General features: G+C 50.0%; 1 protein-coding gene across 1 annotated transcript; it reads left to right on the top strand.

The window, feature by feature from the left end:
- The first annotated feature begins 262 nt into the window (after window positions 1-262).
- On the top strand, window positions 263-7611 carry PRDM13 (PR/SET domain 13). The gene is made up of 4 exons (XM_050972714.1): window positions 263-403; window positions 2072-2203; window positions 2301-2421; window positions 6146-7611. The coding sequence occupies exons 1-4, from the start codon at window positions 263-265 to the stop codon at window positions 7609-7611; spliced, it is 1860 nt and encodes a 619-aa protein (XP_050828671.1).
- The last annotated feature ends 10821 nt before the right edge of the window (window positions 7612-18432 follow it).

The following is an 18432-nucleotide window of genomic DNA, read 5'->3' as shown; positions in this document are numbered from 1 at the left end:
AGGGAAAGGCTCCATGTGACCCTCTTGGATGGGACTCCGCAGCTGCTCGAGGAGCCAAACTCTCTCACCAAACTCTGCGCCCCAGAGCATCCCCCTGCCAAGGGGTACCCCTCCTGCTCCCGTTGAAAAGCCGGCGTCCACAGAGCGCCGCGTCACTCTGCGGGCGGAGATACGCCAGTGCTCATCCTCCCGCCGCCTGCCGCTGTCACTCCGGCCCCCTTAAGTAGTTGGGGTTCCCGAGCGCTCACACCCAGCGGCAGCGATGCAAACCAGCAGGGCTCCGGCCATCAGCGTCAGCGCGGAGAGCTGCATCCCGGCTGGGCTGCGCCTGGGTCCTGTGCCGGGCACCTTCAAACTGGGCAAGTACCTGTCAGACCGCAAGGAGCCAGGACCCAAAAAAAAGGTATTTTCCTACGGTCGCTCCTGCACCGCTGGACTTTGATTATTCGTTGACTCGGGGGAAGCCGGCTTTGGGAGAAGAGGCTGCTCTTCCCCCGTCTCTCTTCGATCCTCCCTTCTTAGAGAGAGCCAGGAAAGCAAAGGGAAGCATTTCCAGAACGTCCTGAGATGTCTCCCCGTGGTTTTGCCAGGAAAGCCTGCCCGTTCGTGCCCTCTCCCCCTCCTCCCCAGCGCCGGGGCCCCCAGCCCGGCCGACCTCCGGGGCGAGGCCAGAGGACACGGGGGCTCTCCCGGAGGAGTGGACGCTCCCCCTCCTTGGACAGAGACGTGCTGGAAGCGTCGCCTGAGCTCCGTGACCGATGTCGGCGCCCTGGTCCCGCCATCCAGCCCCCGCCCCCCGGGGCTCCGCTCACTGGGGCATTGCCCCTTTCCCTGGCGGAGCCGGGACGTGACACGGCCGGCTCCTCGCTCCTGGAGCCCCGGCGAGGCGAGGGCATGAGGCTGTCACAGCCCCCGGGTTTGTCCCGGGAAGGAGCAGGGCAGATGCAGATGCACCAATTTATTTCTGCGTTCGGCTGGGGTTCCCTCTTCCCGGCCGCGAGTCCTTTGGCTTTGGGCCTGAAGGGAGTGTGAGGCGAGAGGACCGCGGCTACCCCAGAGACGGCGCCGGGGTGCGGGTCGCAGGTGTCGGGGCAGCCCAGGGCAGCTCGACCTTTCCCCAGAGCCTCGGGGGGACCTCCTTCCCTGGAGCCGCAATAAATCCGCACAGCCGGAGCGGGAGGGATGCCGGCCACACGGCTGTCGGCTTCGGGGTCAGTCCGTGTCCGAGGGAAGGAGCGAGGAGGAGGCGGCGAAGGGCTCTCGCCCCGTCCATCAGGCTCTTCAGGGGGCTGCGGATGAGACCCCTCCTTTCGCCCCCCGGGCAGCCGCGGCTCACGCGTTCCGCTCTGATTTTTAATGCACTTTAATTGTTTTTAAACGCTCTGCCAGCCCACTCAAATTTATTTCTCATCTGGCTCCCTTGGTTTCTCGCTTTAGACTGCTTTGTTCCGATGACTTTTATTGCACGGTCATTCAGGGAATGGGCACTTCATTTTCTCTTTGTATGCGCAAGCAGATTATGAAGTATGGGGCTACAGGGACTTTGTAACTAAGCAGAATCTTCTCCCCTTTCCTCCTCCCCATCTCCCGACAAGTCCTGCATGTCGCAATGGTTTTGCACGGACTTAGAGACAAAAAGAAAAAACAAATTAAATCGTACCTGGGTATTTAATATAGCTTTACGCGAAATGTAACAGCTGCAACTGGACAAGGTGCGTTTGGATCAATGCTATCCAAGGGAAAAATCCCGCTTCCCCTCTCCGGGCACGGGTTCTTCCATCCTTACACTGCAGAGCTGCAACCCCCGCTAGGGCAGCCGCATCACTTCCAGGGCACCTGCTAGTCGGGAAATGTCCTACCCAAAGGTGGGTGAGGATGGAAGCTTTAAACAGGGAGGCAAAAAGAGATGCTCTCGCAGCTGCTTTCAGCTGCGATGCTCAGCCCCCTGCCTAGTGAGGGGAAGCAGCTCGAGGGGCCAGGCAGAGCTGCCAGGAAGGGGAACGGGTAAGCCTTTTGCTCTCTTTATGTTTCGTTTCACGTGAAAATGACAGCAGTGCCGCCTGTTTTCCAGGTGCGGATGGTCAGAGGGGAATTAGTGGATGAAGCCGGGAGCTCGGCTCTGGAATGGATAGGGTTAATCCGAGCTGCCCGAAACTCCCAAGAGCAGACACTGGAGGCTGTTGCGGATCTGCCAGGAGGACAGGTACCCCACTCGCGGCTCCGGCTGGCATGGCGCCTCTCTCCGCCGCCTGCCTCCCCTCTCAAGCCTCCTGAAGAAGTTTCCTTTCTTCCCTCTCCAGATTTTCTACCGGGCACTGCGAGATGTCCAGCCGGGAGAGGAGCTTACCGTCTGGTACTCCAACCCTCTGGCGCAGTGGTTTGACATCCCCGTCACGGCCACGCCGACGCACGACGAGAAAGGTACAGATGCGGGCACTCATTTCAGAGCAACCAACTTAAATGAAACAAAACAAACCCTCTTTAACTGACACCTTTGATGGGATCTCAGACAGCGGTAGGCAAAGGTGGGCCCTCAGAAAAATAAATGCCGGTACAGCTGCAGTGAATTTAACCCACCACCCTTTAATCTAAGGCTCCATCTGCTTACATTTAAAGGGTGATCTATTAACTCGGTAACGTATGGAAAGACCCCCGTGCGTCGAGTCTTTCCGTCATCGGCCCGATTTAAAGATTCTTTGATAGGCAAATGGAGTTTCTGTGAAACATAGTTATAGTTGGTATGCGAGACAGCAAATTGGCTCAGCTCAGGTCACCTGATGCTGTTTCCAAAAACATTGGGTTTACCTTCCGTTCTCAGAGTTTCAGAGACTCTTTTCAGGTTCTCTTGCGGGTAGATTCACATAGTCAAGCCCAAAGTGGGCAGTACTGGGCAGTCCCTGTACATTAAAATACATTAGGTAAAAGGTTAAGTCGGCGTCAAATCACCTGAGATCAGGATATGCAAAGATATTGGGAAGGGGAAGACACCAGTCTGGGACGGCTTGTTTCAATGCACAAACCTATTCTTAGCTGGAATTACACCGGTGTTAACAAAATGATAAGGTGGCAGCACATGAAAAAAAAGGCCAGGGAAAAAAAGACAGAACACTTCAGCGTTCACTTGTCGGGTTTCTCTGTCGGCGGCCACCCCCTTCCGCTGGTCCTGTGTCCGGGGGCTCCCTGGGGCGTCGGTGGCTGCAGCTGCCTGTGGACACTCCCCTCGGGCTGAGCCCGCTCCGCGGGGGATGAGGGAACCCCAGCCGCTCCTGCTTGACGCAGAATATCCTTCAGCTTGGCAATGTCCCCGTGAAGAGAGCGAGTGCACGATCCGGGCAGGAGCTGCCCCCTCCCCCCCCCCCCCCCCGTCACGGCTGGCCGCTCTGCAAGGTGACCAGAGTCCGGCCCGAGGGGATGGCTGCGGGAAGGCCAGGCTCTGGCTAGTATATAGCATCGTGCCGTGTGCGAGAGCCCAAATCCCTCCCTGTGCGAAAACTACACCCGGAAAAGAAACTCTTGGTCACATTTCTGTCGCCGCCACGTCGAAGGGCAGTGAGGCCATGGATCAGCCGAGGGCCACCCCCTAGAAAAGCCTGGCGAAGTTTCGGTAGCAAGGAGGACACGCGGCTGCGTTGCGCCCCACTCCTCTCCTTCAGCCCTTCCTGCGGATGGGTTCCAGTGCTACTGGGGGGAAAAATGAAAGAGAGCTCAGGTCTGCAGGAGGCTCCCAGCGTGCGGCGTCTTCCTTGCCCCGTCGAAGCAAGGCTGATTCGCAAAGTGACCCTATGGATCTGCTGTGTCTTCGGTCCCACAGTTTCCAGACTGATTAATACAGACTCAGAAAAAGTGTATCAGCATGCTGAAGTGCTCTTCTTTTAATGATCATATGCTGGAAAAAAAGCCGAAAAATCAAACTAAACTCCCAAACCCCCACCAGCCGAAAAATGACAGTGGAAGAAATTCGGAGAATTTTTTTTTTAAAAAGCACCAAACGAAAAAACCTTACCAAATCAAAAATTTGGAATTCTTCCTTATCTGACCCCTTTAATTTGGGGAGAAAGGTGGATTTTTGGTGTGGTAGGTTTTTTCTTTGTTTGTTTTTTGTTTTTTAAATCTTTTCCCTGGAGCCGTCCTTGTTGAACTAGAGCTGAGCCGGGGAAACGCCGAGCCGGGCTCGGTGGCGGTCGGGAGCCAGTCCCGACCATCTTTTGCCGAGGACATCAGGGCCGACCCGCGCCGCTGAAGATACCTGCATAGGCAAACGAAGATAGAGGAAGGGAGTCCTTGGCGGGCCGTGGCGGTATTCCTTTCCATCCGTACCGCTCCTCTACTCTTTTTCCCATGTACGGCAGTGGGATTGCCACGACGGTTCTTCCTCCCATGGCCGCTGCCTCTCTGGGGCCCAGGCAGACACAGTCCCGTCTCTTCCCCTGCTCAACGGGGCGAAAAACAGCGCCCAACGCCTTCGCAATGCTGCAGATCCCGGGATCGCCTCTCTACGGCTAGCAAGGAAAGGCTGCCCACGGCGGCGAGCACACACGCAGCGAGATACAGGCAACGGCCTGCGATGCTTTCACGGGCGTTCGCACACGAGTTTCCCGCGGAGAGCGAAGATTCCGTTTTCCACCCGCAGGGGACATCGACTGATACCTTACAAAAGCCGGTGACCAGGGAGGCTGGTCACGGCCATCGCATCCACCCCGACGACCCGCCCTCCCAGGGTGCCCCGACAGATGAGGGGCACGATGCAAGGTCTCACCCGTGTCATCCCCCACGGGATTCCCTGAAACGTAAGGAGCTGTCCCCAGGCCTGGAGAGGGCTCTCATTTCCGTGCGGCGTTTGGCCTCACCTTAGGTGTTTCGGTGCTCTTAACTGAGGTGTGAGGGTCAGGTGGGGACGCTCAGGGTGGCAAGAGCCGAAAGGGAAATTCAGGGGCTTATCAGAGTAGTATGGTGACTGGGAGAAACGAGGGAGAGAAAGATGGGTATACAGAAAAAGAGAAGAAAAGAGATGAGAAAAAGAAGAGTGGAAAGAGAGAGGGGAAAGTGGGAAGAGGAAGGAAGGAAGGAAGGAAGGAAGGAAGGAAGGAAGGAAGTGAAGGAAGGAAGGAAGGAAGGAAGGAAGGAAGGAAGGAAGGAAGGAAGGAAGGAAGGAAGGAAGGAAGGAAGGAAGGAAGGAAGGAAGTGGCGGAAGTGGCGGAAGGAAGTGGCGGAAGGAAGTGGCGGAAGTGGCGGAAGGAAGTGGCGGAAGGAAGTGGCGGAAGGAAGGAAGGAAGTGGCGGAAGGAAGTGGCGGAAGGAAGTGGCGGAAGGAAGTGGCGGAAGGAAGTGGCGGAAGGAAGGAAGGAAGGAAGTGGCGGAAGGAAGGAAGGAAGGAAGGAAGGAAGGAAGGAAGGAAGGAAGGAAGGAAGGACGGAAGGAAGGAAGGAAGGAAGGAAGGAAGGAAGGAAGGAAGGAACGGAAGGAAGGAAGGAAGGAAGGAAGGAAGGAAGGAAGGAGGAAGGAAGGAAGGAAGGAAGGAAGGAAGGAAGGAAGGAAGGAAGGAAGGAAGGAAGGAAGGAAGGAAGGAAGGAAAAGATTGCTAGACAGACAGGTGGCCACAGAGGCGGCATTTCACCGTCGGAGCTGGGGACATGCTCCTCCTTGGGAGTACCCTCCTGGCAAGCAAGGCCAGGAGGGGGAAAGCAGAGTCTGAGCCTCTGCGGTGTCGGGCAGCCACCACAGCCGCGGCCACCGAGGTCTGTTCCGCTTGAGAGAAGTCGAAATGGGACGGGGTACAAAGGGCATTGTCCTCTGAAAGGGAACGATTACATATGGCCCATACATATCGGATATTGTCTCGCCGCGTAATGAGGGACTCACGATCATTAGATTGGCCTTTGTTCGGTGCAGCCGACTCCCTGACATACGCTACCTCCTCTGCAAACGCCAACAGATGGGCCCTCCGACAGACGACTCGAGGCAGCAGCTGCTCCCCCCGGCCCTACGGCGCCCCGCTCGCGGGAGCTCAGCCCGCACCGCGCAGCGCCCGCACCGTTCCGCGGCACAGCATGGCGGGGGCGGGACGAGGCGGAGGGAGTGCGGGGATGCGCGGGGAGGCGCGGGGATGTGCGGCCGCCGCTGACGGGTCCCTCCGCTTGCTTCCGCAGGGGAGGAGAGGTACATCTGCTGGTACTGCTGGAGGACCTTCAAATACCCCAACAGCCTCAAGGCCCACGTCCACTTCCACTGCGCTCTGAGCCACGGCCGGCCCTTCCTCCATCACGACCACGGCCGGCCCGCTGCCACCGCCTTCGGCCTGCCCCCCAAGGAGCTGCCGGCCGCCTCACTGCGCGGCCACCCGCCGCCCGGCTGCGGCCCTCGGGAGGCCGTCAAGCGGGAGGCAGTCGTCGCCTCCCCGCCGCTCGCCAAGCCGGCGCTGCCCAAGCGGGCGGCGGGCAAGGAGGAGCAGGAGCGCGCCCTGGACATGAGCGTGGGGGCCGCCCGCGGGCCCGGACCGCTGCTGGGGCCTGCGGGCGGCAACGGGCTGGCGCTGTGCCCCGGGGCGCGCTCGGCCTTCCGCCCCGCCGGGTCGCTGCGGGAAGAGGGGCGGGGCGCCGCCGCCCTCGGCTTCTCCAAACTGCTTGGGGGACTGAAGGCGGGACGCGCCGCCGCCGAGGCGCCGCCGAAGTGCGGAGTTCTGCCGGGTGAGGCCGCCCCGCAGGCGGCGGCGGCGGGGCTGGCTTGCGGCGGCGGGCTGCGCGCCTTCCCGCTGCTGTCGCCGCTGGAGGAGGCCTCGGCCTTCCGGCAGGTGGAGCGGGGTCTGCCCGCGGCCGCGCTGCCGCCCGCCCGTTACCCGCCGCTGCCCGGCGGGGCCCTGGAGCGCTACGCGCTGCCGCCCTTCGAGGGGCTGAAGGCATACGCGGGGGAGTGCGGGCTGCCGGTGATGCCGCTCACCGTCTACAACGGGGAGCTGCTCTACGGGGCCGCGCCCTACTACCCGCTGAAGCTGCACCTCGGCGGCCTCTTGAAATACCCTGAGTCGGTGTCGTACTTCGCGGGGCCGGCGGCGGGTCTGCACGCCGCAGAGCTGGGCTCACTGGCCAGCATCGACCGGGAGATCGCCATGCACACGCAGCAGCTCTCCGAGCTGGCGGCCGAGAAAGGTCGAGGGAGGCTGGAGACGTTGCCGGCGGGGGCGGCCGGGGCGGCCGGAGGGAAGCCCAAGACCGGGCACCTGTGCCTGTACTGCGGAAAGCTGTACTCCCGCAAGTACGGGCTGAAGATCCACATGCGGACTCACACCGGCTACAAGCCGCTTAAGTGCAAGGTTTGCCTGCGCCCCTTCGGGGACCCCAGCAATCTTAATAAACACATCCGCCTGCACGCCGAGGGCAACACGCCCTATCGCTGCGAGTACTGCGGCAAGGTGCTGGTGCGACGCCGCGACCTGGAGCGGCACGTCAAATCCCGGCATCCGGGGCAGAGCCTCGGCAAGGCGGCCGAGGACAAGAGTGACTCTGGCTATGCGCAGCCCGAGCAGGAGCAAAAGACTGATAACGAGAGCGATGTGGATGTCTGCTTCACCGACGACCAGAGCGACCCTGAGAGCGGCAGCCGGCACCGCGAGCAGTGATGCGGGAGGCGGCCGGGGCGGGGCGGGGGTGAGGGGAGCGCTGCAATCCCCCCTCCCACTACTCTGGGCTCCCGGGGCAGTCCCACGGCAGGCCATGTCGCAGAGGAGCGCGGGCTGGCGGGCAGAGCCGCCGGCGGGGCGGGCAGGGGTGTCCGGGTGTCCCAGGGATCCTTCCACGGCGTCGCCCCCGGTGCTGCAACTGCGGGGCCGGGACAGGGGCGGGAGGGCGAAACTCTGGCGGGCCCGGGATCCCGCTGGACAGGCACCGCATCCCGGTAGAAGCCCGCATTTCAGTGGCCATATATTTTTATTGTACCTTTGTGTCGAGAAAACTGTGCCTTTTGGAAACGATTTTTTTTTTTATGCGCTCTCCCATCACTCGTTCCAGCGGTCTGAGCCGCGGGGCTCAGTAGCAGACCCGGGTCTGCAAGCGCCTCTGGCACCTGTACACTTTATTTGACACCTCACCCGTGCTTGCTCGGGTCCTAATAAAGCAATACCAACAGCTTTTTGGAAAGACATAAAAAAAACCCAGGCAACAATATGCCGCTCTTGCAGCATGGAAGAGGTTCGCATAACAGGTGCACCATTTGATCAAGTTGCAATTATTTATAGCAGATAATATTTGAGTAACAAATGTAAAATAAATATTGAAAAGCATGACTCTAAAAGCACGCACTATATAATTTTAAAGGAAATACACTCTCTGTTTGGTAGAATACAAATGTGGTGTATGTTTGTTTTCTAATGAACGATGTACAGTGGATACAGTATTTTGGTCTTGGTTCCAGTTTGTCATGCGATTTTTTAAAAAAAGAAATAAAGTTACTGACAAACAACTGTTTGCCTAGTGGTTCGTTGAAGTGCTGTCCGCAAGATCTCGTGTTTCTTCACAATGCTTCTGATGATTGCAAGCTCAGACCCATCTATATACAGCGTCTTTGGGTCAAGCCCTTAACAATTTGCCTACGAATAATATGTCGCCTGAGCACTTTCCTTCTCTCATTTAGCAAAACCAAAGGGCAAAAATCCCAAATCCAATCTGTTCTTCCCTATGCCGAGGATTTTTGAATTTTTTTTTTTTTTGATATTTCGTTTTGCACAAGGCGGAGGCAGAGCTGTTAAAAGCTGGACATTATTAGTCTGTTTTTATCCGTTTGCACTCGGTCAAACGTGCCACTTCTGCAAACATTCTTCTTTAGAATCGTTGTTAATTTAATTTGAGGGAAAACCCTTATTATTATTTGGTATGAAAAACCTGAAAGCAGTTGAACTTAAAAAAAAAAAAAAGACTGTCAGAAAATTCTGTTTCCCCTGGCGGCTCCTCCAACTCACCAGGCAAAAGGATGCAACACTGCCGACTGTGACCCGCCAGCTGTGACCAACCAGCTGTGCGGGTCTGCCCGCTCAGGTCCGAGCTGGGGCTTTCCGTGTGCCCTCGGGCAGGCGGAGTCAGGAGAGAGCCCCGCTTTTTGGTTTGGCGTAGCTCACAACTCTGAAGCAGACGGTAAATCTCTTTGATTGCTCGATACACTTAGAAGACTGTGAGGATGCAGCCCTGTTTCAGTCCGGTGCAATGCAAAATACAAACAAATTACTTTCAGTATCGGAGAGAATTTCAGACGCAAAACTGATCCTTCGTTTTCTCACTTAGTGCTATACCGTGCTTGACCGCAATAGGAAGCGGGAAATCCAATCTTGAATTTTCTTTACACGTTTGATGCTGCAGTGTTGTTTTTCGGCTTTTTTTTTTTCTTTTTTCCTTTCGCTCCCCCCCCTTATTTGGGCTTCTGCAGCCACTTTCTCTATTAATTTTATCCCAAGATGCAAGTAGTCTTTCTGACATGAAATTAAATGGAAAACCCCTCTCCTGCAAAGAGAGGGATCCTTTTAATCTCTTGGGGGTGTTGAAAACCCTGTTGTCATTCATAGCACCGTCAACAGGGCCTGGAATATCTCCTGCCTGTTCTTTACTTCAATATATTTGTCTGCTGCTTTCCCAAAGGAAGGCACCCACCGTGGAGCTGCTGTCGGGGAGGGATGCACCATGTGTCCTATGAGATCGTGGAAAGGGTATAATAATTCAACTGTGATACGGGAAATATTTTAATGTCTGCAGAGTTTGTGAGTTTTAATAGAAGCGTTCCATCAAATCGTTATACTTGGGCCGCACTCATTAAAAAAAAAAAAAAAGTACTCCAGAGAGTCAATTTGTGGGAATTAATGGTCTGTATATATAATAATTAATATTAGAGTTAAGAAAAAACCCCAAAACTGAACTAAATGTAACCAATCTCAAATAACCAAAGCCGAGGAAAAAAAAAAAAAGAAAGAAGAAACAGTATATGGTTTGTCTTTTTTTTTTTTTTTTTTAATTGCTAAGTAGCGGCTAAATCGAAATACAAAGTACAGGCGGAGACACGCGGAGAAATTCTGCCACATTCACTTTTAGGGCCCCATTCCTGCGACGTTCCTAGCGGAGCTGCTCCCTCCAGCACGGGTCTGCGGGCGAGTCCCGGTGGCCGGGCCGGGGTGCAGCGGCCCGGGGTACAGCGGCCCGCCGGAGCTCCCGCCTTCCCGAGCGACCTCCGACCCGGGCACTGTCCTCCCACTGCCCCGACTCCGAGGAGCGCTGCCTGCTTGGCGTGATTGTTAATTTTCCCCCGCGTTAAATTTTATTCTATTAAATTTTACCACATTTTGGGTTATTTTATTCAATTCTGATTTATTGTGTTTTATTGTCCCTGTCAGGCCAGGGATGAGGCGGCAACGTTCTCCCGAAACCTCAGTGACCTGGGCGGCGTCGGAAGCCCGAGGTGCAAGCAGCGCCAGGGAAAGCAGCGTCTCAGGCGGGTCAGCAGCCGCTGCCCCGGGGTTCCTGCGGGCCCCTCGGGACGGAGCTCTGGGCTCCCCGGGCGCAGTGCTCCGGCTCCCGCCGCTCTCCAGCTCCCGCGGGGCGTGCTGAGGGTCCCGGCCGTCGCTCCCTCAGCCCCGGGCTGCACTGCCAACGCGGGCGCTGATTGGCTGAGCCCCTCGGCAGGCCGCGCTCCTATTGGCCGGTCCGCGTAGCGTGGCCTTACTCCGCGGCGGCGGCGATGAGGGCCGTGCGGGAGCTGCATCGGGCAGCGGTGGGAAGGGTCGGGAGCGGCTGCGGGAAGTGCTGGGTGCACCCCGTGGCTGTGGGAAGGGTCGGGAGCGGCTGCGGGAAGTGCTGGGCGCGCCCCGTGGCTGCAGGACGTGCCCCCCGTGGACTCGTGGGCCTGCGGCCTGGCCGATTGCAGCTCCTGGGCTCATTGAGTCATGTGCCGGTCATGGCGGTTCCCGCGTCCTTCGGTTTCCCTGCGGGCAAATTTGGGTCTGGAGGGAGGTGAGAAAAGTTCAGGTCGCAGACCAGGGATCTAGGGATCTAGGTCTTATTCTTCTAAACTTGCTAAATGGGTTTGAACATAGCCTTGAGTTTACAGCTTTAAACAACCCCACAAAATTACCTGATCTTGCAAAGGTGTTGAACACTTGCTCTCCCCAGTGAAGTTAGCGGGACTCATTTACAATCTGCCAGGCTCTTTGACACCTGATGGGATAGATGTAGTCTGCTGTGAGTTTAGATTTTGAACTGGTTGATAGTACAATATTCAGGGAAGACTTGATTACTTTAAACGAGAAAAAGGCTCTATGCGCTTGGAGGAATATAGTTTCAAAGATTTTTGTTTTGAACTCAGATTTTAAGTCCACACACATGCATACATGTGATTTGATCAAAAAACTCAGCTGAAAACATGTGTGTTCTTAAGGGTCCCTTTCTATGGCTGCAACTCTGGTGTTGCAAATAAAGGATTTATTGATCCAGAAAAACCTATGAGTTTGTTTGGATACATTCATGCTGAAGATATTTTTAGGGATTTTTTTTTTCATTAGAAGTTATGTGCTTGGAAGTACATTTTGAAATGGTCACTGTGTTTGTAAGCTGTACTTTTAGTATAGAAAAGAATCCCCACACCTGCATCTGAGGAAGTGAGCAGCAAGGCTTGGATTCATACTTCCTATGTGCCAGGGAGACATGAGGATGGGAGAAAAGCTAACTGCACTTGGCTTCAGGTCAGGGAATGGTGAAGATCAAGAATTCTGTCTGAAAAGAGCAATTCTGCACTTGACTGTGAGCAGTTACTCTCTGAATTTTCACCTGAAGGTAAAGTTCAGCATGTCAAGGTCATGTTCAAGCTCACTGGAGTTCATTGGACCATATCAGATAAAATCTACAAGCAACAAAAACGCTTTCAGGTATAGTCAAAGTCAATCCAATGAGGAGAGATTCCCTACAGCATATGTAATGCTATAAACTTGTATTTTGCAAGAAACAGGAGAAAGTTTCTTAACAACTGAAAAAATCAGTAGCTGAAGAAACAGATCACTAGATCTGAGGTGTATATTCATCTATGTTTAGAGCTGATATTCTGAAATGTTATGGAAAGCTATGAGCAAAATTCATAAGCTTTTTATGTAGATTTGCATATGAGTGTGGCTTTTTGATGTTTAAGTTTTGATTTTTTTAATCTGTTCTGTTTGGAATGCATTATCCTGTTTAAAGGGTAATGAGAGGTCTTGTATTTATATTCTTTTTTAGAAATTATAGACTGCTTTCTTCCGATGAGAGTGATTTAGTAGCAGGTAATTTGAAGTCCTGATCTGAAATGGAGTGTGATTTAAAAAAACTACATCAGTAAAGTGAGGTTTAGAGTGCTAAGGAGACATTCATCACTGTTCTGCTGTTTGCATCACTTCAGTTTCATTGCTGATGGCTAAGCAGTTGCAATGAGAAAACTTTAGGAAGAATGGGAAGAGGTGAAGTCTTTATACTCCTTTGTAGTTTTTAAAACCTGCTGGTGAGTCAGAGCAGCGGAGGCTTGTATTTTAGCTTTGGAGCATATAACTGGTTCTTACAGCATGAGCAATTTTTTTGCTTTATTCAGAAAATTGGAGGACTAAAAATACGTTTCAGCTCTGAGTCCTGTTTTTCTATGCAGTATTTTTTTTGCACTTACCTATTTTGCTGTAGTCTAAGCTATGCAGTAGCTCACCAAAAGAAATAACCAAAAAAGCAGACAGTGTATTTTTTTAGTATACTTCTTGAAAAATCAAAGAGGCTGAACACTCTGGGGTTTTCAGAGGTACTCCACCAAAGATCCTGCTAGCTACAGCACAGGGCTAAAGAGTCCTGTTGGGAATGCATGTTTGCAGCTAAGCAACAACTTAGAATTGTAGCTGCATGGCTGATGATTGGCCTCTAGTTTGTGCTTGTTATTTCTCCAGAGAGCCCCTCCCTCCTTGTAGAAACAAGCAAAACTGACATTTTTTGATGGAAACAAAGGACTGTGGGGACCTTCAGCCTCTGGTCTGAGTTCAGGCAGGATTCTGGTTGCAGCTCACAGTGCCCTGTGGCTCACAGTGACAGTTGTCTTTGTCAGTGCCCATAAGGAAAGCTGCTTCAGCTTTGCACAGGCCAGAATTCACTGCAACAGCACACTGAAATTTTGTGGTCTATTTTTTTTTCCCCTTTCTGTTTATAAAGCAGAAGCTTAATTTAACATCCCTTTGCTTTGTGTTGCTGACAGGCTGCTAGCTAAGAATAATGCCTTTTGGACAAAGCAGAAGGAGGAAGCAAACCAATTTTTCACTGCTTTAGTCTAAGAGATCTAAATTGTAAACAAGTTTGTTATATTAAATTATTTCACTGGTTCTGTAACATTGTATGCTAATATAAAAAAAGGTAGCTTAATTATTGAAGAAATGAATGAGAGTTAAATTCCTGAATGACTTAATTTCAGTTTCATGTGGGGCAACAAAGTTGCTTAAGCTTAATTTCTTGAGGTAGCCTGTATAGGTCTTAAGAATACGTCTACATGCTTTGCCATGATCTTCCAAAACGTTTTAAAATAGATAGAGAACCTTAGAATTTCAGAAGGATACATATTTTTTTAAAATAAAGGAATAAATAGAAAAGAGTTATATGAATGTATAACTTTCGTTCCTGGATGAAATTTGTTTGGCGTAATATCTCATGCTTTTGTCATAGCTAACGAAAAAAACCCCATAAACCTGTTTTAAGAGGATATATAAAACAGTTGAAAAATATAATTAGCAAAATAAAACCTTTCACAATGGTGCAGACAATTATTTGTCTCAAATATTACATTCAATATTTATCTTAAATGAGAAGAATTTATATTAAAACCATAACCCTTATATCTGATTATATCTCTTCCATAAAGGTCTGATTCACCACACTTCAGATGAGACCTTCCTGCTTCTTGCTCTCAGCTTAGTGCTTTGGAAATAAAGGAATTTTAATGTGCAGAAACTAATAGCTAGTGAGAATCCATAGTTAGAAGAATTCCTCAAATTATTCTTGTAAAATGCTTGTCATATTTAAAGTCAAGTTGCACATTTATAAAACAAGGAATACATTTCACTGATTGAGATGTATCATGTAAGAAAACAAACAGATCCTTTGCTTTTAAAATGCCTTCTTCCTTTACGCAGCAGATGGTGCTAGATTGTGAATATATGTCAATTTGATTTATTTATAGTCTGAAGAATATACGGTGAAAGACATGGCATGTACAATGTTCAGATAGACTACAGAGCAAACTGATCTTTATAAACTCATTTGTTTTGGCACAGTCTTCTGTGGTGTGCATGCTTTTCCTGATGTCTCCTCTGCACCCTTCCAAGACTTTCAGAATTGCTATTGTGCTTATGACGGATGTCAAACCTAACCAGCAACTGAGTGACAGAATTACAGTCAGCTCTAAAAGGTATCTTTTAGCTAAAGAATAGGCAGGGTAGAGGTAATAGGCAGTTTAGACCAACTTAATTTATCTATTGTACTAGAGCTTGTACTGTCAGCAACATCCCAAAAACCTGGCAGTGTTCCCAGTCCAGGGCTGTGTGTTAGCACTCCTGGACTGAATTGTACCAGGTACAGCTATGCTGCTAAAAAGACAGACATCTACAGAAGAGTGCATGTGCAGACCTGTACTTAGACTACCTCCCAATAGGTGTTTGGGCTCACCTAGAGTGCCTATCTGCAGTCTGGCATCTAAAGCTGCCAGAGGTAAGAGAGCTGCAGAAGTGTCAGTGCACAACTATCAAAGCCCAGAATGCCACATAGCTTCTGATGTTATTCTGCCCTTGTGCTCTCCTGCCCCCATCCAGTGTGAGCCATTGTCAGAGTACAGTCAGCTCCAGTCACATCACCTGTACCTCAGCATAATTGGATTTGTTGGCTGAAGCATTACTCAAGGAGCTTGGTGTCTCACTTTTGAGGGATTACAATGGACATTTGGTGTCTAAGTTTTCAGGGCTCTTTGGAAAATTCTAGATGCAACAGCATGCAAAATAGGTGGTTTTGTCCCTTGACAGTGGGAACCTTTGTTAGAGTCTGTTAGCTTAGATCCTGAATTCTCTTTTAGGAAGTGATAGATCAAAAAATATGGAAAGTTAGAGCTAATTTGCCTCATCCACGACCTTGAGGATGAAAGAGACAATGTCATTGCAACCTTTCCAGAGGCCTTTCCTGGACTGGAGAAATACCCTTTTGGGATCATTCAGGTGCTGATTAGAACTTCAACAGAAAATAAAAGCCTGCTCAAACACAGAGGAAAACTAGTACATGTTCACTAAAACATTCTCAAATGTCACCCCAGAAGTCGGGTACTGAGGTCAGTACATTGGTAAGTATGAAGAATTATTATTACTAAATTAATGCATTAGTAATGTAGAGACTAATGAGTTTCCAAAAGAGTGAAAGAATGTTTAATCCTATCTATCCTTCACTAGAAGTGGTTACTAAAGCAACTGTAGGAAGTTTCATCACTAAACCAGAGCTAGTGTCAGCATAACCAGATGTTGCTGTAATTCCTAATAAGTGAGGCTTCAACACAATAATGGCATAATTATTTAGTGACTCCACAGATGGGGAAAACAATATGGAAAATAGTCCAGACTGTTGGATTGCCTGAGTAATTTTCTCAGAAAGACAATTAAAGTGTTACTCAAATTCATATCTTATTAAGGCTTTTAAATATCATTGGCTCAGTTTGAATGTTTATGGAAAAAATTCCTTGTATTATCGCTTCCCTCATACAGTTCAGGCTCCTTGCTTCAAGGTCTTGCACAAATTACTTCCCATCTGTCTTTTCCCCCCATCTTCTAGCCCATTTCTTGCCTGCCTCGTCTGGCTCAAACCTATCCCTTTTCCTACTTCCCACCTCTGATTTCATTCCTGGTAATAATATATATATAAAATTTTGCAAGTTGCTTTATGGGACCACAAACATCTTGTTTTCCCTACTGAAGAAGATTAAAGTGTAAAACCAAAGAAATCATACAAGAATAATGTGTGTGTTCTGTATGAAACTTGCCCGAATATTGAGAATGGACTATATGTAAGTAACAACTCTACTTGGTAGCATAAAAAGTGCTTAACTGTGCAGCATACTCATGCTGGACCATATTATATTGCTAATAATGGAAATGACCATACATCCTGACCAAGTTCTTGTCAGGGGATTGATTAGCTTTTGAAAACAGAGAAGTTATCACAGAACCTGACTAAAGGAGAAGGAAACAAACTTAGGAGAAAAACAGGCAGTAGTGATGTAGAGCTAAAGCTGGTTGGTGCAGATGTTGTTGAGGAGTTACAGCACCGTATGATTAGACCCTGGATGTCATATGTGAAAGATTTCTGAAATCTTAAATAGAAATCACTGACAGCTTACTTCAGGCCCCTCTTAGCAGAATTAATGCTTTTGCGCTCTCAACTTGAGTTAGTAGAATTTAACTCAAGTTTTAGCTCTTCAGTAAAAGTTTAAGTTGAGTTAGCTATTCAGTGGAGTTAGCTCTTTTGAAGAAGTCAAACTGCTTTGAAGTTTGAAGAAGTCAAACTCTTCATTTGAGTTATTGGGTTGAGTTTTACATCCTGACAGGCAGGATATATTAATTTGGGTCCTTTGCTTTGCTAACACATAGACAGACTTACCTAAAGTCAACTTGCGCTTTCCCCCGTCCATCATTTCCCAAACCATTTTTAAAGCCATTTTTTTTCATGCCAGGTGATCTCATTCTACATTTTTTTCTTCTGAAACATTTCAGATTGTCCATGACATCAGCATCAAGTGTTTTGCTCTGTTCTAGGGTAAACTCTTCAGGTTTTCTAAACACTGTTTTAACAATCTTAACTTTGTTAAAACTATGGCAGTCATGTTTGCAATTAAATTGTTCTGGGTATATAACAGAATTGTTATATACCCAGAACAATTTAATTGCAAACATGACTGCCATAACTTTTTTTGTTATAATTCTGATTTTCTCAGATGTCTTCAAAATTAGCCCATTCAGGAAGATGTCTTAAGTGTGCACAATAATGGAGCTCAATATCCTTGAATGATTAATTTTCAGTTCTGTCCTTCTGCAGCTCCAAGCTTTGCTTTGTGCCCATTCCTTCTTGTCCCCGTAAGAGATGTTCATTCTCCTTTGTGGATTCTTGTAGAAAAAACATTGCAAAGTTCCTAGGAAAATTTGGAGGAAAATTATTCTTTTCAGTTTTCATTTTGTGTAGTGGAGTAGCTTGACTGAGGTTGCTCTAACAGCTTTTCTTTCCTGTCTGCCTAGTCAATTAGTCCTCAGGTTTTAACAGCTGAGAAGAAGAGATCTTGCTTTTGTGGGATTTGTTTCCTTTGAGACAAATCTCCAGATATTGTTTCCCTGCATCTCCTCTCCTCAGCTCAGTGGACTAAGCCCTACTCTGTCTATAAGTGACCAACTTCAGGGTGTATGACACCAAGAGGCAGAGCACTCTCCATGAAATGAATTAGATAATCACAGGGTATTAAGGAGGTATTAAGAGGACTTGCTCTCTGCCCACAAACTCTTTGAGTAAGAATTATGCTATCAGACTGCAGTAGAGGTTTCTGGCAAAAATAAAATATGTCGTATGCATTGACATGTGTCTTGTCCCTTGAATTGGTGCCCTGGGCAAGGACCTTATCTTCAGGATTCAACCAAACATACACTAATCAGAGAGGGCCCCTGATTCCCCACCAGCCTTGGCCATGTCCCTGGGTAACAGCGAGCACTGCTGATGTGGAGCCAGGCTCACGGGCTTCCTCTGAGGAAATGGAGTCCAAAGCGTGAGGACACATGCTGGAGAGATGACAAATGAACACCATGAGATGTGACAGTGTGCCTCATCCCTGCAGGAGCCTCCTCTGTTGGGATGAGCCAGTCCTGTAGAGCAATCTTTGCTGCTCTATAGATCTTTTCAATAATTCAACATGTGGGAAGAGCGCTGAAAAGATTGCTGATCCACTGATCTGTCCTGTTTCCAGTGGTCCTTTTTCCTAGCCCCTGGTTTATAACAAAAAGTAATCTGTAATAAAATCTGTTCTATAGGCTGTGGAGGATGCACATGGTGTGGCAATGGCTACTGAGCCCCTAGGAGAAGGATACTTGCACAGTGTGCAGTAAGACCTCACAGGACAGGTGAGATGTGTTTGAGACAGTACAGACATGACTGAGAGCCTCCAAAAGTGCCATGCATTTCCAGGGACAACTCAAATGAACAACCTCCCAGCAATATTAAAGGGATTCTTCTGGTTGCAGAGAGAGGGCAGAGCTTAGTGCCATATAGGTGTGGCTAAGTTGTTACCCTGTACCATGCACATCATCTGGGGGGGCATGGATTTGTGAAGGAAAGGTAGGAGCACTGCTGGAGGTGTGTCATTTTTTGCCTTGTTCTCTCCGATGGCAAAGCTGTCAGCATCA

The sequence above is a fragment of the Serinus canaria genome, chromosome 3, assembly GCF_022539315.1.
Source record: "Serinus canaria isolate serCan28SL12 chromosome 3, serCan2020, whole genome shotgun sequence".
Lineage (NCBI taxonomy): Eukaryota > Metazoa > Chordata > Aves > Passeriformes > Fringillidae > Serinus > Serinus canaria.
This window is presented reverse-complemented; position numbering and strand designations above follow the sequence as displayed.

Bases quoted from the DNA above. Each gene is read 5' to 3' on its own strand.
- PRDM13 (XM_050972714.1), top strand. From the start codon at position 263: ATGCAAACCAGCAGGGCTCCGGCCATCAGCGTCAGCGCGGAGAGCTGC. The intron at 2,204-2,300 runs GTACCCCACTCG...TTCCCTCTCCAG, and splicing joins CGGATCTGCCAGGAGGACAG to ATTTTCTACCGGGCACTGCG. The intron at 2,422-6,145 runs GTACAGATGCGG...TTGCTTCCGCAG, and splicing joins GCCGACGCACGACGAGAAAG to GGGAGGAGAGGTACATCTGC.